This window comes from Myiozetetes cayanensis, unplaced genomic scaffold, assembly GCF_022539395.1.
Source record: "Myiozetetes cayanensis isolate MyiCay16 unplaced genomic scaffold, myiCay2020 scf34, whole genome shotgun sequence".
In the NCBI taxonomy this organism is placed as follows: Eukaryota; Metazoa; Chordata; class Aves; order Passeriformes; family Tyrannidae; genus Myiozetetes; species Myiozetetes cayanensis.
This window is the reverse complement of record NW_026087566.1, coordinates 1736621-1761629: the sequence shown is the minus strand read 5'-3', so window position 1 is coordinate 1761629 and position 25009 is coordinate 1736621. Positions and strand designations below refer to the sequence as shown.

At 47.3% G+C, this 25009-nt stretch overlaps 1 protein-coding gene across 7 annotated transcripts in view; it reads right to left on the bottom strand.

The window, feature by feature from the left end:
- TANC2 (tetratricopeptide repeat, ankyrin repeat and coiled-coil containing 2) overlaps positions 1–25009 on the bottom strand; it is a 202057-nt gene that overhangs the window by 49577 nt on the left and 127471 nt on the right. For all 7 annotated transcript variants that reach the window (XR_007630274.1, XM_050327573.1, XM_050327574.1 and 4 more), the window contains 4 exons: positions 19772–19897; positions 14082–14363; positions 11107–11240; positions 505–736 (listed from right to left, as the gene is read on the bottom strand). Coding sequence is in view for 6 of the 7 variants with exons in the window: in XM_050327573.1 (XP_050183530.1) it covers positions 505–736; positions 11107–11240; positions 14082–14363; positions 19772–19897 (774 nt within the window). In the remaining variant the exon portion in view is untranslated. The remainder of the gene's footprint in view (positions 1–504; positions 737–11106; positions 11241–14081; positions 14364–19771; positions 19898–25009) is intronic.

Sequence of the window (25009 nt, the reverse complement as noted above, 5' to 3'; positions counted from 1 at the left end):
GGGAAGGGTTAGATGGGATATTAGGAAGAAATCCTTCCCTGTGAGGGTGGGCAGGCCCTGGCACAGGTTGCCCAGAGAAGCTGTGGCTGCCCCTGGATCCCTGGAAGTGTCCAAGGCCAGGCTGGACGGGGCTTGGAGCAACCCGGGCTGGTGGAAGGTGTCCCTGCCCATGGCTGGAGGTTGGGACTGCCTGATGTCAGAGGTCCCTCCCAACCCAAACCACGACATAACTGCTGACAGGTCCTTCCTCCTCTTGGGCAACAAAGACCAGGCCAATTTCCGGGGCCCGAAGAGAAACGGGGATCACTCCAAGCAACCCCCCCCAAAGCTGTGCAACGAGGCGGTCTTTAACATCCCTTCCAACCAAAACTCCGTGGTCCTCCAGATCCCACCCGGGAGATGAACCCACCGCTTCATTTCAACGCCCAGACGCGACTTTAAAACAACAACAACAACAACAACAAAACAGGGGTGTGGGAGCTCAGGTCAAGCCCAGGCCGGTACCTTTGTGCAGGTTCTCCAGGGGCTCCAGGACGCCCCTGCGGAAGGAGGCCATGGGGTCCTGGACGCAGGAGCGCAGGCTGAGCAGGCTCTGCAGGTGGGGCTCGCGCAGCAGCTGCTCCCGGTAGGCCACGAACTGCGGGGAGCGGCACAGCAGGGCGGCCACGTTGTGCACGAACTCGGGCACCAGGCAGGTGTAGGCGTTGTCGGCCTGGCAGTAGTGATAGGCCACGACCTGTGGATAGAACAGAACAAAAAAAAAAATTAAATAATAATAATAATAAAAAAAAATAAAGGTGTCTTGGCTGGAGCTGCCACAGCAGCATCAGCAGCGCTTCCTCCTCAGCGAGCCTGATGCGCCCTGGCAGGTGGAGTCTTTAGGAGCAGCGAGTGTTAACCACCCGTGACAAGAATCCAGACGAATCAGTTGGGGGAGAAAAAAAAAACCAGGCGCTGATCCTGAGAAATGACCGGGCCTGCCACTCGGGGAGTAAATGAAATTAAGCTGTAGCTGCTCGTGGAGATGGACAGTGACAGTAGTTGACATCCCCGAAGTGCTCCAAGCTCTGTTTAAGGACTTGGTGCTGCTAATAACTTGTGATTGTTTTCCTGAACTTATTTTTTATGTGCTGGTTTTTTTCCCCGTGTCAAGCTCTGTGCAAGCAGCAGGGAGCACTCACTGAGTCCATCATGGCGAGGTAGTGCCTGGGAATGACAGATTCCCGTGATCCGGGGGTGGGGGTGGGAATGTCAGGCTCACTGTACATTACTCATCCACTGTGAACCTGGTCTTCATTCAAAAAATCAATTCAATTAAATAAAAAAAAAGGAAAAATCTCCTCTTTTCCCAGCTTTCCCCTGATTTTTCCAGCTCAGCAAACTCTGCTAGAACCTGCTACATTCTGCCCATTTATTAAAAAAAACAGCAAACTAGTGATACCGTCTCAGGCCAAGCTGCCAACTTGCCTGTTTTCTTTTGCAATATAAAAAAGGCCCTCAAAAATCTCTCTCTGCTTGTAAATCCCTGGGGAAGCTGCTCTGGCACCGCTCCAGCTCCTCCTGCTCCCTGGCTGGCTCCAGCCTCGAGCACATCCCATTTGGGACGAGGCTCTGCCAGGGCACAAAGCTTTTCTCCAGCTCCCATTCACTCGGTTTTTCCTTTCAAATGTCACCCACTATCCAAAAATATCCCGGCGAGGCAGGTGGGAGCAGTTCTGTACTGAAAGCACCACTGCCCTGGAGCACACTTAGCACAGAATATTGCCAAATAAATGGCATTTTTGAACTTGGGAAGGACATTATGGCTGAGGAGATGCTGTGGCCTCTCTGGAGCTCCTGGGAGCTCAGATGAAACACCCCCAAGGTTTTGGACACGATGAAGGTTTTCTGGCTCTCCACCTGCAATACCCAGCCTTTGGACCTCAGCAGGCTCCAGGGTGGCCAAGGATGGTACCAAGGAGTGAAAACATCAGGCTGTGGCGTCCTCACCTACTGCTGGCTCAGCACCTAGCTTTTAATTTTCAATATGAAATTACCACCAGTAATTTCCTTTCCCAGTCAAAACGAGGTGTGACACGTGGAGAGATGAGAAAGCTGGGCTGTTATTTCAAGCATCAAGCCCTAATACATGTGTTTAAGCTTTAATGGATACCTCCAAATTCCTCACTGAATTCTTCCTACCAGCCAGTTAAAATATAATTAATTCCCTTAGAGAACAGCACTGGGTAAAGTAGTAATAATAAAGGTAGTGATTTCTTTTCAACAATCCTATTTCTTTGGGGATTATAACTTGTGAATTTCACAGAATAAAGTTCTTTCAACAGCCATTCCTTGATATCAGGTTCCAGTAACAAAAACCAAATTACTCTGATTTCCTACACAATAGGTGCATAGACACAAAAATAAAGCCTCTTTTAATGAGAGGCCAATTAACTTCCTCTAGGAATCTGAAGAGTCCTGCCATGGAAAAAGGGACACACGTAACACTTACGAAGGGAATGGTCCCCACCAGATTTTGGGGGACACATACAGTGACAACCCAATCAATTTAATGCTCTTCATGTAAATTATGGTTGAATTTGATGATCTTAGAGGTCTTTTCCAATCTTAACAATTCCATGATTCGTGATCCTTGTGCTGGATTTACTGGTGTATTGACCGAGCCTTAACCAGCAGGATAAACGCAATGCTCGAGGGGTGGAACTGAAGCTAAACCAGTAAACAAGGAAGATTTTGGGAAAGCCACCAAAAGAAAGGCATTATGATGTTCTCAGAAGCACAACTTGCTCCAGAACTTCATCTTGATGTTATTTATTCTCCGTGACATTTTCTTTATCTTCAGATCACACACGAGAGGCTGCCAAAAGCCGGTGCTGCAAGTGGAGCCTGGCACTGGAAATCGGGCTGGGAGTTGGGCTCCTCACTTACACAGAGCTGGGTGGGAAACACTTTTCTCACCCTGTAAAACTTCCCAAGGTCTCAAACCCTGTTCCACCCTCGGGAATGAGAGAGGGGGTTGATGGGAGAAGGGAATGGAAGAGCCTCCAGGGTGGAGGTTGGTGTTGATGGGGCTCACCCTGAACTGGCTCAAATCCTGTTCCTTCTCCCCTGTATTTGGTGAACTCCTTTAATATTCCCACTAATGCTCCAGGGAAGGTCCCTTTCCAATTATTTCACCCTTTTAATTATTAATTATTAACTTTAATAATTGCTCTGGGTTCCAGGAAGAGGGATGGATGCATTACCAACTCCACTGCTTAGGATCCTCTTCTAAGAAATGGGAGACCACGTCCAGACCTCACTCAGCATCTGAAACAACCACTCTCTGTGCTAATCTTGATTCTGGGGTGGTTTTGGTCTCTCCTCCTTTTGCTTGACTGGGTAAGGCAAAAAGTACATCCAAGGAATAAAGAAAAAAAAAAAAAGAACTTGCATAGCCTGGAAATGAACTTTTCATTGGAAAAGATGTGCTCTCTTCAATAAAAGCTTCGCTTTCAACAGATCTAATAACTTTGCCTTAAATAACTCCTTGAACAAGTTCCAACCATCCCTTATCATAAACAAAATCCTTGAATTAAACATGTAATTTTATCTAGAAACTGTATTACAATAAATGAAATCACCAGGCAGCAGCATGTGGTTCCAAAGGTATGGATGTTGCGATCAGCAAACATTTATTTGTGCCTGATAGAATTTAAGATGTAATTTTTCTAACCGCAGTTTCAATTTGGTCTTTGTCATCCCATTGCACTAAGCACTATAAACACTAAATTAAGACTTTCAGAACTTTTAAACCTTGGTTTGTCAAAGGATGTTTACAAAGCTGGAAGCCGAAAAATTCCTTGCTTTAAAGTTTGATTAAATTTAAATCACTGGATTGTGAGCATTAAGTAAGCAAGGGCCTATAAGCAACCCCACAGCAAGAAGTGGATTACAAAGGATGGGAAAGTAACACCTAGATCAAGAGGAGTGTTCAAAGTACCTGTTCATGTCATTTTTAAGGGCTGAGAACGCAGTTTTGACAAGCTGAGTGACTCCATGCTGAGAAACCAAGGTGTTATGGTTCCTAGATTAAATATCAAATGCCCAAAGTTACAAACTTGTATCAGTTCCTTTCTTGCTTGAAAAGGACCTGCAAAATAATTCACACTTGTATGATGAGTTATTTTCCTTGCAGTGATCACCTCCTCCCCTAAACTGATGTGGAGAGTGCAGCTGGCTGCACACCAAAGCAGCACATTTATCATGGGTTTTTTGGTAGCTCTTTTTTTTTTTTTTCAAACATTAATTATGTGTTACAAGGCTTGAGAAACACCAGACAGGGGGATGGCAGAGCACTGCCTCAAACAGACCACGGCCAACACGACCCCATCACCTCCTGAAGTGGGGTCAGGGAGCCCCAAAACATTCATTTACTCAGAAATGACACAAACTTCAGCTTCATGACGGTCAAAGCAGAATTATTAATTATTATTTATATTCCCTCCAGGTGTTAAGCCCAGTAGGTCTTCAGGATTGTCCTTTCCCAACCCTTTCAACACCAGCCATCCTTTCTGCCACAACCATTTCCCCTCTCTCCCTTCATCCAGCCTCGTGTAATCTTCACCTTCCTGCTGTCCCCACCCTTCCTGCCCTCACTCCATTCAGGTTCACTCCTTCCCCCACCCCTTTCCTGGATTCAGGACTTGGTCCCAGTGTCCCATCCTGACACACAGATGCCCTGTACACCTTCCTGCAGCTCTTCTCCCCACACCAAGATCCTTTTCTGACCCATGGCCATGCACACCACGCTCCAGAACTCCGAGACCAAGCTCCTGATTCCACCTGGCTTGGGATAAGCTGGACAGAGATGGAAGGATTCCTTGAACTTGGGGAGAAAAGGGAAACATCCTCACATAGCTCAAGACTTAGGGAACCAGTTGCTGGAAGAAGGATGTTAAAAGCAAAACAGCTATTCCAAGGATAATGGAAAATGCTGGTGGGGAGAGGAGGAGAAGAGCTGCATGAACACAGCAGGAGGAAGAGGTCAGAGAGGGCACAGGAGAGGGGAAAAAAACGAGGCACAAAAGAGAATGTGTGGAAGTTATAAAGTACAGAGGGTGAGAAGGGAGTGAACTGTGAAGAAGGAAAAGAAAAAAGAGAGAAGGAGAGGAAATGACATGGCAGGAGAGGCAGGAGATGACAGTAACAGGGGAAAGGCTGAAGGACAGCGGGAACATCAAAGGGGCTGGAGACGGCTCAAGGGAAATAAGTTATTTTTGATTATTAGGACAGGCCAATTTTAAGCAGTTCCCCAGCACTACTTGTGAAAAAGAATCTCCTCCATTTAGGCAGCATTCCTTTGCCATCACACCTCTGCCATGGTTTGTCTTGGCTTCCTTCTGCAAGTGTAATGCAAGGAGTCTGTTCTACCAGCCCCCCTTGGCACAACCTCAGACCCCTGAGCTCACAGCAACAACCCCTCCCTCCAGGGCTCCTGAAGGGCTTCAACACTGCATTTCAACCATATTTCTGCACCTAACAAGATTTATCTTCTCTTGACCCACACAAAACAGCTTCAAACAACTGCAGTGAACGCTCTGACCTGACACAACGCCACGTGCCAGGCCCAACCCTGGCTGTGATAATGGGAATGGCCACCAGCAATGCTGCATTTTATCCACTGCACATGACTGTGACCCAGTATGTGGCACACGGTGACCCAGTTTATTGGGAATGCTCATTACTTTTACACAGCTGAGTGTGCTGGGAAATGCCCTGGGAAACTCATTAGTGTTGCAGGGCACAGAGGCTCAGCAGGAATGAATCCCTCCACCTCTGGGTAAGGCAGGAGCACTCTCCCTTTCCTTTTCTATGCCTGCAGCAATGACAGTGGTGCTCTGGTTGTGGCTTGGAGGATGGGGGGAAGAGCCTGTGGAGCCACCAGCCATGCTCAGCATCAGCCAAATGCACTAATGCAGTGGATGTGCAGCTCCTCCACCAGCTGCTCTGCATGGGGTAGGACCCATTAGCGCAGCAGAGCTGGGCTTGATTCAGGTCCATTTGTTTAAGTGCTGCTGCCACGAGCCACCACAGAGCATCCAGAAACCCAAAGAATGGAGCTGTTCAATGGTTGAGTTCAAACTGGGCAGCCAATCCATTAAAAACGCTGGGAGAGTAAAGGATTGACCTTCAGGGAAAATGGGGGATGTGACTGTAACAAGAGAGAGGACACAGCTCAGGCTTCTTCCTTTGAGCTGAACTCATCTCCCCTTGGGCTACTGCAGCTCTGAACGGGGCTGGTGCCTCTTGCTGAAAGGCAAAGGTCACCCAGGACACCTATTTGTGGGTCAGCATTTTTCAGCACAGGCTGGGGTTGTGGGAAAGCCTCTCATCTCATTTCTCTGAGGTGAAGGACCAGCTCTGGACAAGCCAGGTGAAGTCCCCATCCCTGGAGGGAATTAAAGGCTGGGTGGACTTGGCACTTTGGGACACGGGTTAGTGGTGGCCTTGGCAATGCTGGGGGAATGGTTGAACTCGATGGCCTTAAGGATCTTTTCCAACCTAAACAATTCCATAGTTCCAAAGTCACGCTGCAGCCCAAGTCACCACACATGGCCCAGGAGCATTTGGAGACAGAAAGGTGGCACTGCAGGACAGCCATGTGGTGTCTCTGGCCAGAAGAAGTCAAATCAGAAGGATTTTAACAGATAAAAAGATTAAACCGTAAAAAGGTTGAACAAACACAGCACAAGGAGGGAGAGCTCTGGAGTGCTGCCTTTGTCTGAGATCGTAGCTGGGTGTTGCAATGGGAGTAGTTTTATTCATGACTTCTCTGAGAGTTTGCCAAGATCTGCTGAGACAACTGCTCTTGTCCTCCTGCCCTGAAAAATCTCTCTGCTCCATGCTATGGTAGAAGTCCCTCCCAGGATGGGATGGAGGAAAAGGCACGGATATCTCCCCAGCAAGGACTGCTCCTAAGCCCACTGCTGACTGCTGGGGCTGATCCACACCCCCACAACTGGTGGGATGCCCGTCAGCATTCATGTCTCAGCTCCTCCTCAGAGGCAGGAGAAGCCAACGAGTGAAGGGGAAAAAAAGGAATTGTGCCAGCTCAGTTCCCAACAAGAGGATTAATGTTACCTTTAAAATTAGGAAATTAATTCACAGAGCTCTGCTAAAGCAGCTATGAACATGGCCACATTATTTAATATTTTCCTTGCAAGGAAATGGGAGGCAAGGCATTTACATCCTGATGCCTCAAGTTTTCTGGCACGTTGCTTTATCCCTGTTTAAATGCCAGCCTGGAACACAAAGCCAAGCCCAACCTTGAACTGACCCTGGGGTGGCAGCAAGACTTGGAATTTTCCCTTTTAGAAATAGTGTCTTTCTAAATTGATCACTACTAGATGATCTTTAAGGTCCCTTCCAACTCAAACCATATCCAAAATCAGCACTAGGAGCTGGAACAGGATGGCCAGAGCAGACTGGGGGGATACTTCAGGTGAATTATACAAAGGCAGTGCTGTACTTCCACTGTTTTCTCCACTAATCTCCACAGGGCCTCACCATCCTCACAGCCAAGAATTCCTTCCCAATATCTAATCCAAGTCTCTTCTCTTTTTAGTCATGGATGACTTCAAACTGCCCCCTGAGACTACAACACAACGGTGCTCTTTTCCAGCATGGCAGGACTGAGTGGAGCTCCTGCTTGGTCATCTGCAGTTACTTATTTCTAAAATTAATGATTTGTTCATCTCTGACATTAAGAGAGAAACGCAACCTCTGCCCCCAAGAACTCAGTGCACGAAAACCAGGCAGAAAAGTACAACCCTGAATAATCCAGAGGAGGAGAAGCAACTGTTCACCTTTCATTTCTGTCATCACAGGCACACAACTTCTGAATTTTGGGATAAGTGACATTTTCGGAGGGAAGGGAGTGGGTGAGAGGACGCCGAGCTTCCCACCAGCATTCTGGAGCCTGAGCCAACCATTACCTAAGGCTGTTTGTATATTATTAATCTGCTTTCGTAAGGATCTGCAGTTCTCCAGCACAACAACCTCAGCCCAACCTGAGAACAGCCCCCTCTGCTCAGTGCACGCAGAGGTGGAACATCTGCACGCAGCTTCATCCAGCTCCTCACAGATGGTTCATCTGTCTCCAGAAACATTCCCCACAATTGTGGTTGTCCATCACTGTCAACACCTTCTTCCCTGCTTCAGTTCTGGCTCCTAGTCTTAATGCAACTATAAAACATACATGTCCAAGGAATGCTCTTCCAACCACACTGACCAACGGGTCCTTCCTTCACTTTTTCGGGTTCTTTTTCCTTCAGCCACTTGAACAAAAGCTGTTTAAGAGGCCATTAACAACTCTTTCTTTGTTCCACAGCTACAGACACAGGAATATGCTGCTCTTCTCTCCCTTCCTCCTGCACCAAAGGACATTCCACACCTTTTTCCCCCTTCTTTTCTTTGCTATTTTGGAAAGCCTTTAGCTCACCTACGTAAAGGTTTTCCTAAACTGTCCCTTGCTGGAGAATGTGGCATCAGACACTCAGATTAAGCACCTAAATTATTTTAACTATTTTTACTGTTGTCTACCATTCAGTGGTTTTGCTCTGGTGAGAGCTCAGCATCTTCAGAGCCTTGGAATTGTCCTGGTCTCCGACACGTGTGATGGGCTTTCTGAACGAGGCGATGGCGGGCAGAACAAAGGGCTCCACGCTGTTATTTTAATGGATTTTCAATTCTGTTGCCAGGTCAGTTAATCCTTTTTCCCCTCAGTGTCACTCAGAGGCTTCAAGCCCCACAGCTGGGGAGGAACAGGGAGTGTTTGTTTTATCCAGGAGGACATCACACGGCACGGCTCCTTCCAAGCAAATCAATTTATCCACTGCTGACAGCAAGGAGTCCTCGGTGCTGATGCTGAGTTGTGCTACTCAGGAGGTTACTACGAGTGCACTGAGCACACAACTCCCAGCTATCAATTTGACAAACACCCTTAACCATTTTATTTGCCTTTATTTTTTCATCCTGAGGCTCGGTAATCCATCAAACTCACGGCCTGGAGCGTGCTGCACGGCCCTTCTCTGGAAGGGGCTCTGGTGCAATAAAACCAAATTGTTGATTAATGATAAAGAACCATCAGTGGGAACGTGGAGCTCCAAAAAAAAAAAAAAAAAAAAAAAAGAAGGAATAAAAACCTGAACAAATAATAATAAAAAAATTTTCTTGTACTTTCAGAATTATTTCCCAAATAATCAACCACTACCACCTGGTTTTTGTGTTTCTTCCAGCGCCAGGAGTCCACGGACCATTATCTGCAGGGATCCTTTAACATCCAGGGAAAGGGAGGCAGGCAGAGGAGGTGCTGGTCTCCAAGGATCCCAGCAAGGCTCAGAGCAACGCTGGGAACAGGCCCAAGGTCTCCGAATGCTGAATCAAGCGCCGCCGCTCTGACTCATCCCAGGAATTGTTCGCGGAACACGAGGGAATTTTCGGAAGTTCCGCGTGCTGCGTCAGCAGTTTGAGCAGAAGAAGGGATTCCAAGAGCTCTAAGGTCAACTCATCAGCCTTGGCACTGATCCCTTCATCAGGGCCTGGTGTCTGGGAGCCGGTGATGGTTATTTCTGGAATCTACACTTACGCTAGTGGAGATTTCCTGGGAGATGAACAATCTTTACTCTCAGTGTGTAATCCTGCTGCAGGCACGAGGGGCAGGACATCTCCCACCCTCAGCTGTTGGGTTCTGACACCAACACGCTGGATTTATTCGGGAAAAAAAATGCTGGCCAAGGGGATGAGCAGGGCTTTAAAACCCTTTCCTAAAGGCGCCTGCACTCAAGGTAAAACAACCTATTTCTGTTTAAATGTTGGCTGTTAAAGATTGTTTCTTGCTCTTTTCTCCAGTGATCAGAGATGCCAAAAAGCTTCAGGGAGTGATCTATGCCGTGGATGTGACAGAATGTTTGAAAGAGCCATATCCCTTACCTTTTCCAGGAGGAAAGTGAAGCTAAAACTGCATCCATTTCTCAGTTACGTACCCAGCAGGATGACTTAAGCACTCAGGGGAAGAAAGCTGAGATAGATGAGGTATTTTAAGCAGAGACAGCACATTTTACTGCCCTTTCTGGGAGTCTGCAATGCTTCAGATTTGCAAGGAGTACGATGACTAATGTGTTCTGAACAAAACCAGACCTGGGCATCGCATTCCTTTCAAGAACTCCACGTGGAAGAGGAGAGGATCAAGCCCTTAATATTTATTTACGCAGCTACCACACTCTCCCTGCCTGGCCATCTGGGTCAGCAGGAAAGCAGACAGGACAAGACAGTATCTGGCACAAAAAGCCAAGCAAAACACGTCCTGGTAATAATTTAGAACAAAGACTTTGCTTGTTATTTTCCTCTCCAAAGCAGGAGCAAGCACAGGAAAGCATTAACTGCTCCCATCCCCCCAAAAGGGGTAGGAGGAGAGAGAGCAAACTCCTCGGATTTCAAAGGAATAGAATGGCACCTTCCCACCACCACAGAATTAGGGTTAAACCTCAGCAATACAATAAAATTCAAGCTGTAAATCTCACGGGCACAAGTGACAGTGTTCCATATGTTCCACACAATCCACTCCTGCCGGAGCAGCAAGTGATTTGTGTATTGCTCCAAGGGCTGTGATCTTCCAAAAAACACCTAAGTGCACACACACAGCAGCAGCACTCAGCCTGGGCCTCCTCCCCACCACACAGTACCTGCCCCTTTCCAACAAAACACTGCTCAAACTCCGGGCAATTTTGTTCTCACTGCTGAAGAAAAACCACAATTATTCTGGTAATAACCGCGTCATATCCTGACACTTGTCAGGAGAAAGCAGGATGGCTGGGAAAGGCAAACCCTCAAGAGTAGCAGGGGAGCGTATTTGATGTAGTTTGAATTCGAATTTCGTTTCAGAGAAACAACTTCCCAGGGTAATAAAACTCCTTCCAGAGGTCTCTCTGGAGGCTCCCGGGGGAGTCGTCGGAGCGTGCGTGTGTTCTCCAGCGCACCGAGGGATTTGAAGTCAGAGGGCTTCCATTCAAAATGACATTTTCCCAAGGCCCCCAGAAGAGTCCAGAGATGGATATTTTTCCATACCTGTGAGGCCAATCTCCTCATGGCCTCCTCCTGGCGCCGGCGCATCTCAGGGGTGCCCGGGCAGCTCCCGCTGGTGATGGACGGGTGAGCAGAAGGTGGCTGGGTCAGGGGCAGCTCTCGGTTGGCATCCACATCTACACAAGGAAAAGAGGTTGGGAATTGCCACAGGACAAGCACTGACAGGTTTATTACAGAGCAGGCAGCTCCTAAGCATGGTAGTTAAAATAACTCCCACAAACACCCTGGTTTGGATTTCAGGGGTTTCCAGGACAGAGGTTCCCCAGGAAACTGCTTTTTGGAGCAGCAGTTTTGGGAAGGACCTTTAAGATACAGCTTTGAGGCTGTTTGAGTTCAAGCAGTGTTTGGACAATGCCCTCAGGCCCATGGTGGGATTTTTGGGGTGTCCTCTGCAGGGTCAGGAGTTGGACTGGATGATCCTGACACGTCCCTTCCAACTCAGCATATTCTAGGATTATTCATCTTCTCCACTGTAATTTCACTGGCTTTAAAATAACGACAATAATGGAGGGAACTGGGCACTCTGGAAGGCTCTGCCTTCAGGTTTGGTGGATTTGAGTGCAGAGCTCTCCTGCTCTGCACTTCTGCCAACAGACCTTCCCTCGTTATGAGCAATCGCTGGTTAATTTGGTTCCAAGTCCTCCTTCAGCACAGACAGCCAATTTTTCTGAATTATGGGCCTATTTTCTAACATAAATAAACGGAGAGCCCCAGCTAACACAGCCATCTGAAGCCCATTAATGTAATCAGGGGGAGAGGAGCAGGAGCAGCACCAGGATCTGGAAAAGGCTTGCAAGCAAATAATAAATTACCCTGGAATCATCTCTGGCAAGTTTAACTGTGTTCTGTTGCATTTTAGCTGCTTCTTTTGCCTGGCAACCAGAAACTGGCTTTACCAGCAGATTGCTACCACAGCCCATCCACCTGGCCTTTGTGGGTAACATTCCCAACCCACACTTATTTTCACTCCTAGGTACCCACACAGAGGATTTTTGAACGACACCAAGACATGCAGCACTTGCTGATGTCTAATTACTGTTATTTTGGGAAGGTTTTAAGAACACCACCACTCTGAAGTGCAGGCTGTGCTGGCACAGGGTTCTCCTGACTGGATTTGCTGCAGTGCATCCCTGAGCTTGACTGGAAAATCATCATGCAAACAATGACCCATTTAATGGCAAACAACAGAGGAGGAGGAGGCTGCCTCCATAATTAAACCCTGAGCATTAGAATGAGGCACATCCTTGGTTCTGAGCCTGCAACACCACTGTCACCTGGATTAATTTTCTGAGACAGGAATTAGAAGGATGAGGCTGTACTGAAGCCGCTTTACTAATGCTGATTGCACAACTGCTGTAGCAGAGTCAGACCACCTGATTAGTACTTATTATTAAACATAAATTTTACTAAGCATAACAGATTCTTTTTCAGCACGTGGAAAAAGAAACAACAAAGAAACTTATAGTAGAATCAGAGATGAATCATAGAATATCCTCAGTTGGAAGGGACCTACAAAGATCTTAGAGAATAATTATCTTCTATACCTAAACTAGGACTTGTGATCTCTTTAGGAAAAAAAAAAAAAAAAAAAGCCAAATTAAATACTGATTATGAAGCTTTCCATCCCAATAACTAACACTGAGGAACCATTCAGCTTTCAACTTCATGGACACACCAGACTGTGAACTGAACAATGTGTCAGGATCTTCATCCTTCGTGCATGAAAGGGTGCAGGGCCCCTTCTCAGGGGAGAAACCCAGCTTTTAGTCCAGAAAGAGTTAAGCCCAGTGGTCTCTTTAATCTCCACAATCCCCCTCAGCAGACTGGGGACACACACACACAGTTGGTGCACTGCAGAGCTGCAGTTAAAATATAGAAACAAGCCCTGCCTTTCACTACACATTGTTCATTTAGCTCTGACAAGTGACACTATTGAACATGCCAACCCCCGGTGACATTTCAGCTCCTCCGACAGGGCAAGAGCCCTGCACTCCAGTAAACAGATTTAACTGCAGCTTCTCTGAGGTATAGTGACCTACATCCTCAAAGATACCTTCAGGTACCTCACCCCAGTATTTTTAGTCCTGTCTCACTCACTTACTGAGAGCTGAGTGATTTTAAAATGCTGTCATCCCCACCTACAAACCTGCCAGCACGGGGTGATGGGAACTGGATGGGACCGCGGCAGGGAGAGCAAACCTGGGTGCTGAGCCTGCACGGGCTTGTGACCCACCCTGAACATTTATACCATGATACACTGAGATAATCCACTCTGGAAGGACAATGCACTGGCATGGACTTGAAATCAGAGAATACTGGCTGCCTCATCTTGCTGGAGATGGGGTGACTGGACTGGATGACCTTTAAAGGTCCCTTCCAGCCCAAGCCATTCTGTGCTTCTACAATTCTAAAACTGGAGTCTTCCCAATCAGAGAAAATCTGTGATTGTTTCTAAGCCAGAGAAATCAGAGGCAGACTGTTTTGATTCCTCAAAAAGCAGCTTTGGAACAGCAGCCCCATGAGCAGAACCTAAAGGGGTTACAAGAGACCTGGAGAGGGAATTTACACAAGGACAGGGAGGGGCAGGACATGGGGGAACAGCCTCGAGCTGGAGGAGGGTATTTGGATATTGGGAAGAATTTATTCCCTGTGAGGGTGGTGAGGGGCTGGAATGGAATTCCCAGAGAAGCTGTGGCTGCCCCACCCTGGAAGTGCCCAAGGCCAGGTTGGACAGGGCTTGGAGCAACCCAGGCTGGTGGAAGGTGTCCCTGCCCGTGGCTGGAGGTTGGAACTATTTGATGCCTGAGGTCTCTCCCAACCCAAACCACGACATAATTGCCGACAGATCCTTCCTCCTCTCGGCAACAAGGACCAGGCCCGAAGAGAAGCGGGGATCACTCCAGGCAACCCCCCCAAGCTGTGCCCCCCCTGCCCCGTGCCCCATGCTCTGTACTCACGCTTCGGGGAGGCGTGGGGGCTGTCCGAGGCGATCTGCCTCATGCGGGTGCCGTGGCAGCTGAGCGCCACCAGCCTGGAGATGATGGCGGTCTTGCCGAAGCCGATGTTGCCGACGATCACCACGCCCCGGTTGACGCTGGCGTTGGAGCTCTGGAGCTGCGCGTCGATCTCGTGGAACACCCAGTCGCGGCCCACGAACACGGACTCGGTGGTGATGCTGGGCACCTCGAAGAGCAGCGGCTTCAGGGAGATGTCGGGGGGTCTGTAGGGCGCGAACCGCACTGCGGAGGGAGACACGGGGAGGGAACGTCACCGTCTGCGTTGGCGGGGGAAAGCGGGGTTTGGGGGTGATGTTTCATCTCCCCCAGGAATCTTTTCATCTCAGAAGGTGAAAAGGACACTCATGTCCTTAGGTTTGTTGTTAAAGCAGCTGCTGTATTTACAGGAGCACAGGATATGCTGAGTTGGGAGGGACCCGCAAGGACCGTCCAGTCCAACCCCTGGCCCTGCACAGACACCCCAACAATCCCTCCCTGTCCCTCAGAGCGTTGTCCAAACCCTCCTGGAGCTCTGGCAGCCTTGGGGCTGTGCCCACTGCCCTAGGGAGCCTGTTCAGTGCCAACCACCCTCTGGGGGAAGAACCTTTCCCTGATTTCCAACCTAACCCTTTCCTGACAGAACTCCAGGCCATTCCCTTGGGTCCTGTCCCTGGTCCCCACAGAGCAGAGCTCAGTGCCTGCCCTTCCTCTTCCCTTCCCAAGGAAGTTGTAACTGCAATGAGATCTTCCCTCAGGCTCCTCTTATTGTCCTGGTTTCAGTGGGGAAGATTTAATTTCTTCTCAGCAGCTGTCCCAGAGCTGTGTTTTGGATTTGTTTTTTTCTAAGTTGCGTCTGTCCCAAATCAAGGACTTTGTTTTTCCTCTTGTCTCTTGCTCTGCCAGGGAGAAGGTGCACAAAGGAAACTGGGAGATGGCAGAGCTGGGACAGGTAACCCAAACTGCCCACACCATGGAATATCCTGCCCAGTCTATAAACTGGGGGGAATTGCTGGGAAAAGGCTGATCTGGGTTTGGGAAGTGGGTTCTGGCATCAGTCAGCAGGTGCATTGTGAATCTCTTGTTTTTCCCCTCTTTATTATCACTATTATTATTATTTACCATTATTCAGATTATTGTATTTTACTTTACTTTCAATTATTAAACTGTTCTTATCTCAACCTACAAGTTTTACTTTGATCCTCCTCCCCATTCCACCGGGGTGTGGGGGGAAGAGAGGGAGGATTGAGCGAGAGGCTCCGTGGTGCTTCATCTCCAGCTGGGCTCATTCACAGCATTTTCCACCAAAGGAGTTCAGAGGATTTTACAGGACGAAGTAGCTCAGAACTGGGGGAAAAAGTGTGGCTGGAGAAATTAATTTTCTCGTTTAAACCCACCATAATTAAAGGCTCCAGGCAGAACACCAGGCTCTGCACGGCATCCCCTGGGAGACGGGATGGTCTGTTCGATCCAGACACACAGCGTCTGTTCACCTGCTCAATCCAACGAGCACAGAACAACCTCAGCACCCACAAGTGCTAAATCAATCTGAGCAAAGTTATTTCAGCGCTCCCAAAGTAAATAAGTGAAACCAGACTGCCGACAGGATGTTCCTGTTTGGCAATTAAAAACACCGGCTTGTTTCACAAGGAAACATGATGTTGCAAAGCAACCTGAAGTTAAGAAAGAGGCAGAGTAAAAAATACCTTCCCCTCACAGACCACGTGTGCTGGGGCACTGCCAGCACCTAAAAACGTGGATATTGATTGCGTTCCTTTTCCCATTTTTTTAATGCATTAGATCATAATAAAATATACAGCAAAATCCAAACCAGCCTTGAAACGTTTTCAGGAACATTTGAGGGTGAAGGGAGAGGGTATTTCCCACTGTTTCCATCTGGCATGAGCTATCCAGGGAATGCATATCTAAAGAGCAATGACTGCACAGACATGGTGCAAAGATGCTCTCAGGTGGGAATTGGAAGAAGGGACCAATTCTCCCAGGTCTCTTCTCCCAGGTACCAAGGGACAGGACAAGAGGAAATAACCTCAAGTTGTGCCAGGGGAGGTTTACATTGGGTATTAGGGGGGATTTCTTTTTCAGACACAGAATCAGAGAATCATTCAGGTTGGGAAATACCTCCAAGATCACTTATCTACCTCTATCCAACCTCCTGGTTCTTCCAACACCACCACTCACTGAGCAGAGCAAAGCCAAGCCCTTCTCCTGCCACCCTGGGGGGGGGACATTTCACCGCTTCAGGCTTTGCAATCCCAGGGCTCCTGCAGGGCAGGGGGTGCTGGTGAGAATCTCACCAGTGAGGAAACACTCAAAATGAGCCTCACTGGTTTGGAGAGGAGTGCTGAGAACATGCTTTTTGTCCCACCAGCCACCAAACCCCCTCCACGTGCCAGCAGGAGACATTTATTTCACCGCGCCGCGTTTGGAAGACAAACGTTCCCCTCGCTGGACTGTCAGAAATGTTCAGGAATAATTTAAGACTGCGTTGACTAATTGCAGCCCCCGTGCCAGATCCTCATTAATTCCCAGTCCTGTCTGCTGAACCACTCAAAAATCCTCCTTGGCACTCTTTATTTTACAACCCTCAGTGCCAGTGGTCCCCGGGAAAGGCACAAACACAGGGGGAAGGTTCTGGAGCTCCAGGGGAATTTCTGTGCTCAAAGAGTTCAAAAAATACCCCAGATCACAAGGAAAGAAGAGGGGAGAAGGGAAGCTGCACCAGAGCTTCAGTATTTATTAATTAATTAAAGGATAAGCTAATGGAAATGCTCTGAACAGCAGGAAAGGAAGGTTCAGGGTACAGGGTGAGGATGTGCAGGCACATTTTGGATGAACATCACCAGCTGCTGACTTCAGTGCTTGTGAAAATCAAAGGATGTGAATAAGCTGCCTTCCCATCCTTGAAAATTTGTCAAACACTTGCTGGGATTCATATTGCTTCAAATGAAGCACTTTATACAACTGAAGCCAGAGTACCACAGAAAATACTCCTAATTTCTGATAATACCTTGATATAAATCAAACCCACACTTTCCCTGGGAATGAGGGTGTGGAGTGGGACAGAACAAGGTCTGAGAGAGGAAAATCTTCATGAGACTTGATGAAACACTGTGCAAGTTCTGTAGGGCCCAAACTAAACTCAGACCCCAAAGCTGAGGCACTGCCTCCCATACCCATCCTGGTTCTCAAAATTTCAGCTCAATCAACCCAAATCCAAGTGTTATCATGTGCACAATTGGAAAAAGCAACTGAGATGGAAAAGAGCAGGAGCATAATCAGAGAAAGGCCTGTCCTGCTTTACACCCTATGCTACACAAAGTGGATTCTTAGTTATTTTAGTCGTTGAAAGGCTCTAAAATGCCTGTTCAGAAACCATGTTTTACACACTCCTCTAATGCTAAACCATTTTTTAGTGTTTTTAAGAAGCACATGAAACTCTCCTGCCCAAGAGCTGATGGCATCAAACACACACCACGAGGAAAATCCCTTGAAATTTATAAAAGACAATTTAAGGAAAACAAAAACTGCCTTCACCATCCCATCAAAAACCTGTCACTGGGATGAATCCTTGTCGTGCTCTTTGTGCTGGGATTGCTCAACTACTCCCCTGGTTAAAAGAATGGATTTAACACAAAATAGCACTGACAGTCTCCCATTTAGTGTCTCTCTCTGGGATTTTGGAACACTGGGAATAACCAGTGGGTTGTAACATGTCCCTCGACACTGGGCCAGGAATGGCTTTGCTATTTCAGCCCAGTGCCAAGACCAGAGACATTAAAATTAAACCCAAGTTTAGGATTTCCAGCTGGAACAAAGAGCTGCTGTTTGTAACAGCCCAGACTGATGTAATTTCACAGCAATATCTGCAACACGAAGCATTCTGGGGGGGAGAAGCCCCCTCCTCACAAATTCATTTCAATAAAAATACTTCCAAATAGTGATGGTTTGGGGTTTTTTTTCCACATTCTCTTCTTCTCCCTCTCTTTTTCAAAACAGCAAAGCACCTCAACCAGGATCAGAAACAAATTCCAAAAAAAAACCCCGAAACGCTGCTGTTATTCTCATGCAACTGTCACAAAAAAGGGAAGGGTGGGGGAAAAAGAAGAACAAAAAGCAGAAAGAAAATATGTAGTGCTACAAGGGTTTTAAAAGTGTGTCTGGAAAACAATTCGATTCTGTTCCTACAATAAAGTTGAATGTTTTGGATGCAATCACTGCAAATTACGCAGCCTTGGCAAGCTGCTGCCTCCCAACATATGGAAATTTGGTCTGTCAAACTTCGCTTTCTTCACTCACTGCCTGCTAATGCATTTCTAGAACTGCCTCCCCAGGCAGGGGATTTCATTCCAAACTGCCATCCACAGCTCCCAAACCCAGTTTTTCGGGGGGCTCATTCCATGGTACAAAGCCCAGTCAGGTTGGAGCAGGTTGTGCATGTGGGTGAGAACCTGATCTGTGTCCTTCAGCTCCCCAGCTCCTCACTCCAGGATGGTGGCACTTGCTCAAAAAAACCCCCCAGAGAACAGGGAAGTTTCATGTATGGCCAAAAGAAACCCATTTTCTATGTACAGGGGAGAATAAACCAGGCACAGAAAACAACCTGAAAATATCCCAAATGAGCTTTCTCAGCCACTTGTTCATCTGTGCAATGACAAATGATGGGATGAAGCATTAACTCAATGCTCTGCTGTCCCAGTGACAGCTTGAGCATGTGGCCAAAGACTGAGCTCAGATTAAAGGGGGGGATGGAAGTTGTAGGGTGGGCTGAAATCCCAAGGACATGGAGCAAATGGTGCTGGAGCCGCCTGGGAATAAACAAAACACTAAAATGTCAGCCCTGGCTCCTCTTCTCATTGCTAACATCTTGTCTGTGGAATTTGCCAGGAAGAAGCACAGAAATCTCCCCTCTCAAAAGGCCTTTCACAAGGCAAAGGGCTGCCTGAATATGGGCATTGTGACCATCCCTACAAGGGACACACTGGGACAGTGGCCCTGTCACTGTGCTGGGCTCTTTCCCCACTGGCACCCTGCAAAATGCAAAGGGGGTTGCTGCAAACCTTGGCTTCTGATTGGAAAAAAAATAAAAAGGAAGTAAAAATAATAGTAGTTCATTCAAATTTCTGATTTTTTATAAATTAGAAAAGTATTAACCCCATGGGGACCAGAGATTGGCTGAGAGAGCTGGGGGTGTCCAGCCTGGAGAAGAGAAGTCTCTGGGAAGACTTTGGAGGCCCTTCCAGTGCCTGAAGGGGTTCCAAGAGAACTGGAGAAGGACTTGGGACAAGGGCCTGGAGGGACAGGACAAGTGGGAATGGCTTCAAACTGAGTGTAGATTTAGTTTGGATATTGGGAAGGAGTTCTTCCCTGTGGGAGTGGGTGAGGGCCTGGAATGGGATTCCCAGAGAAGCTGTGGCTGCCCCTGGATCCCTGGGAATGTCCAAGGCCAGGCTGGATGGGGCTTGGAGCAACCTGGGACGGTGGAGAAGGTGTCCCTGCGTGGCACGGGGTGATCTTTAAGGTCCCTTCCAGCCCAAAGGACTCTGGGATTCTGACTTCCCCGTGGATGTAGACAAAGCAGGGGCAATCCAATCTCCCCACCCCACGACTGGGAACTCCCAGAGCTGAGTTCTCACCTCTCAGGTCCTGCTGTGCCCGGGCGCCGGCCACGCTCTGGCGCGGCATGCGGAGCGAGGTGCGCAGGGGGGTGTGTCTCTGCTCGTCCAGGTAGGCCAGGTCCTCCAGGTGGGCCGAGCTGGTGGCTGCCAGGAGAGAGCAAAGAACTGCATCACACCCAGGCTTTCCATTTCACGCTCTGGTTATGGGATTTTTCAGCAAAATACACAGTTAAAACCCAGTTAAAACCACCCTGAGCCAACAGAGCTGAGATCATCAACCGATTGCTCCTTAGCCAGGAGTAAAGAAGCGTTCTGGTGACTTCTTCCTCATGCCCTGTTGGTGTCTGCTCTGGTTTGGCCTGTTGATGCCCTCAAATAAAAGCAGGCACCTGGAAAATGGGAGATGTGGAGTCTCTTACAGCTGATCTCGCTCCTCTCCCCGTCACAAACCCGGCCACGTCTGTGCAAGGCTGACACAGACACTCAGCACCTCCTGCTACGTAAAAGACAACTCACCACTGCAGGTCATGCTGGAGCCCACAACCTCCTCTTCAATTATTCTACAGCTACTTCATTCGGATATTAACATTTATCTGTCCCTAAAGCCAGAATTAGTGGCAGGAAAATTAAACTTTTAACGGCCCAGCAAAAAAAACAAAAAAAATACATGAATAAGTGAGGAAAATATTATCTGAACTAAAGAAGATAACTCTGCTGTTCCAACGTGACTTGCTCATGGGAGAATTTAGTTTTCTTTACAATGCTGGATTAAATAGGAATAATTTACTGGTCTCTGCTGAAGGTGCCATCACTACATGGATAAGCTCAGTTGGAGCAGACTAGAGCTAACACTGGCCACAAAGCTGCTGCCATGGTGATGACTGGAAAATAGGAGAAAATGTGGCTTAACAAAACAAATTTGGACTCCTTGCATCTGAATTTACCCATTATTCTGCCGTTTCAGACCCCTGTCAGCCAAGGAATTTACAGAGTATTATAAAGCAAAGGAATGAAAACTTCATTGCATGAAATAATCTTTCCAATTAGAAACAGAAAACTTTAAAATCAGTCTTTGCAGGTCACCAGCTCTGCTCTTGTTCTGATAACCATTTCCAAAATTCACATTAAAATTTAACCCATGGAAATTGGTCCTGGGCTGCTCAGCACTCTGTATGCAGTACTGCTTCTATTTCTTTGAGTTTTCAGCCAATTACCACAACAAAATTATTATTTTAAATTGAGCTAATTCATTAAATGACTTTTCCAAAGGCTGCCTGTGAAGCTGACGTTAATTATTCGCTGGGAATTGGGTAAATATTTTGATACAGCTCTGCAGAGTCACTCAGGGCACCGGACTTGGGGTCCTTCCTCCCCGAGACCCAACACAAGATGCAACAATTCAACAAAACTGAAAGGCAGAACATTTCAAAACTAAGGGAAACACTTTTTTTCCCATACAATTCTTAATGACCACGTAAATACCTCTACAGGATGGTGCTGCAGTCAAAAATTAAGCAAGATTCAGGCTCTAATAAAGGTGGGGAGAAGGGGCAGTATTTTTTAATGCTGTTCTTCAAACTTTCCAAGTTTTAAGAAAGAGAGTAAGAGAGACAGAGGACAAAAGATAAACAAGAGGAGAAGGAAAAAAAAAAAAAAGAAAAGGAGGATAAACCCATCAAGGCCTGTTTTTAGAAGTCCTTCATGCTCCTTTACTCGTGCAAAGTTGATTAGATGCTGACTGTGAAGGATCGATTAGAGCTGAGATGATGCAATTCCAGAAGGGGCTTTAGCAGGGTTATTTTCTGTGGGCACTGAGCTCTCAGCATCACCCTCAGGGTCACTCCTGCCTGGCCCCTGAAAAGTGCCTTCTGCATCGCAATTTCTGTCCAGTTTTGCAGTGTCACTGAGCCAGAGGATCCGCAGGGGAAGAGCAGCCTCACTGCAGCACCCCCAGGAAGCTCTGAAGTGTCCTGAGGGTACCCTGGAGCCTGGCATCACCTTCCTCCTGCAGCCCTCATCCCTCCACCCATGCCAGCCTGGTCTTGTGGAGACATCCCTGCCCACAGCAGGGGGATGGACTGGATGACTTAGAAGTCCCTCCCAACCCACCACCCCTCCAAGGCTCTTCAAGGAAAGCCCATCAGCAGCTCTGCTTGCTCCAGAACAAGAACCATTTCATTTCCTGGGAAAAAAATCCATCCTGACAGGGCATTTTATTTTCCTTTTAGTTATCTGAAGAGTCTCATTTCCACCTCTGTCCTGCCTGTGAGATGAGCACCAGCTGTGACCCCAGATGTTTTGCTGGCCCTACAAGAAGTGAGGAGTTATTTCTCAGCAGCCCAAAACCAGGCTCCCTTCCCACCTTCATCATCATCACCATCTACAACAGAGGAGACTCTCACACAGTGCCTGTTTGCAGATCCATTTCAGTTTTGCTATGGGTTATTTTCCCAGTTGTCAGTTAACTCAGAGCTCAGGGTGAACTGAGATTTATCTTCCTGATTTAGAACTGAGGAATAATTAAAGAGATCTAAGGCCAGAGGAACTGGGAGCAATTTTTTTTTCCTGAGAACAGGCTTCAGCACTTCAAAAATTATGCAAGATCAATTTATCTTAGAAAATATAATATTAAACTGTTGAAAGCTTCCCCTCAATCCTGAACCTTATCCCACGTAATGAGACACAGTGACTGCAGATAAAACACCACAGAGGGGAAAAGTGTCTCCTCAGAAATAATATTTGCATACTGCAGATGCAATTCTCCCAGGGAAACGGCAAATAGTGGCAGATAATTCAGTGTCAATGTACTATTTGAGCAACAAATACAAACCAACCTGAGCTGAAATTGGTTATTTGGCAGCCCAGGGAGGGGGTGGACTCTGCAGATGGGGTCTCTGGGGGGAGATGGGGAGAGGGCAGGGGGGTGTTGCTGCTCTTGTCTGAGGGAAGGGATTCAGTTCACCTTAAAGGTCATCTCATTCCACCCCCCTGCCAGGGCCATGTTCCCAAAAGGACAGGATTTACAGGCATTTCTGCAAACCCTGCCCTCAGAGCCAACAATACCTGCAACAATAATGGTTTCAAACTGAGAGGGCAGGGTTAGATGGGATGTTGGGAAGGAATTGTTGGCTGTGAGGGTGGGCAGGCCCTGGCACAGGTTGCCCAGAGAAGTTGTGGCTGCTCCTGGATCCCTGGAAGTGTCCAAGGCCAGGTTGGACGGGGCTTGGAGCAACCTGGAATAATGGAAGATGTTCCTGCCCATGGCAGGGGGGTGGAACTGAATCATCTTTAAGGTCCCTTCCAACCCAAACCGCTCTGTGATTCTGTGATTCCCTGAGAATTCCATTCAAGTTTGTCACTAATAATACATTTGCTGCTATTTTATACTCTCCAACAGGAAAAAGAGCAGAGCTGGTATATTATATAAGGGCATTTTAATTCCCTATTAATATTTAAACAGACCTTATAAACCATGCCTGTGGTCTGGGTAACACAAGATTTCACGTTTCGTTTCACGGGTGACGGGAATAGAACGGGACGTTCTTTGTGTCCACGAAATGCAAACTTCCCTACGAAATCTCTGTTCCTTCAAAGACCTGAATGTCCAACTCCAACACCAAGGGTCACCCTTCCACAGCACAGTTCCCCTTCCCATTCCAAGGTAGTGTTTTGCCATGCTGGCTGCCTGGGCAAACAAAAAAAGCAGCGCCCTTCCCAGCTGACAAGGAATTAATGCCAGAAAATTCCCTAATAATGTTTATAATATTCCTAATATTCCCTGTGGTAACTCAGCACTGCTCACCAGACGTGCTCCCACACCTGGGCTTTTAAAAAATATCACATGTATGGTAACCCCTGAATCTGAGAGATTTACCAAGACCTGCATGTGCTCTGCCAAATCCCACTCTGGTATTTACAGGAGCCTGAAGTGTTGTTATTTTTCATTTTGGGGTGTTTTTTACTAGAAAAAAAAAGTGGGTTTAACTGTTTTTAAAGTGCTTTTAACTGTTTGTTTTTTAACTGAAGATACATTACGTGACAAAGTGCAAGATGAGATTAATCACAGAATCACAAGATGGTTTGGGTTGGAAGGAACCTTAAAGATCATCCAGTTCCACCCCCCTGCCACGGGCAGGGACACCTCCCACCAGCCCAGGTTGCTCCAGTCTGGCCTTGGACACTTCCAGGGATCCAGGGGCAGCCACAGCTTCTCTGGGCAACCTGTGCCAGGGCCTGCCCACCCTCCCAGGAAAGATTATGTGTTGTAAGAGCTGCTCCCAGTTGTAACCTGCTCGCAGACAGCAGGGACACGTTACAGTCAGTGACTGCTCTTTGCAAGCTGCAGTGAGAAAGAACATTTTTGTGCTGTTTTGGAAGATATTCTGGGAGAATCTTAAAGGAAAAAAAAAAAAGAATGAAAAAGGAAGAAAAAAAAGCTTACACGAGGTGTAAGCGCTGCCATGCTTTGGTTCCCAAGAACAGACTTTGTTTGTACACAAATTCAACTGGATTTGAAAAAAAAAGAGACAAGAAAAAATAAGACAAGAAGGGCCTGTTTTAGCAAAGCTGTGATCTCATGATTACCTTCAAATGTGGAATTACCATGGAATGCCACTAAAAGAAAGGCAGCTTTCCACCCAGCCACGCTTTGCCTCCACACTGGCGACCTTGAGGTTATAAATTAATATATACCAATTTTCTGGAGGGTTCATTTTCAGTTGGATTAGTCAGCTAATCTGGTTTATCAAGTGGTTATCCCATGTGTGGAGCTGGAGCAAGGACATGGAATTGGCAGCTCAGGATTAACTCTTTGGGCAATGGCTTAAATCAACCCCGAAGCTACACCTGGATTCCCCTTCCCATCATTCAAGCACAAAGATAACAAGGTTAAATGGTCTGGGGAAAAACATCCACATAAATCCATTCTAAACCAAGAATTTTCTGGTGCCACAAGCTTACAGGAGCCAATATGTGAGGATTTGGTGATAAAAGTTTAAGGCACATCTTGAATTCCTGTCCACAGTCACCACCACGATTTATCCTGGGACATGAATGGTGTCAGCTGACATAGGAAGCAGCAAAAACTCCCCCCAAAAAAGAAATCCAGAAGGAAAAGGTGTTTCTGAACCTTGCTGGATAGTCTTCTCTTGAAATAGTTATTTGTCTCTGAATGCACCAAGCAAGGCAACAACTCTGAAAGTCAATTAAACCAGAACACGTGTATTTAAATTCACAGTGCCCAACCCACCCTGTTTG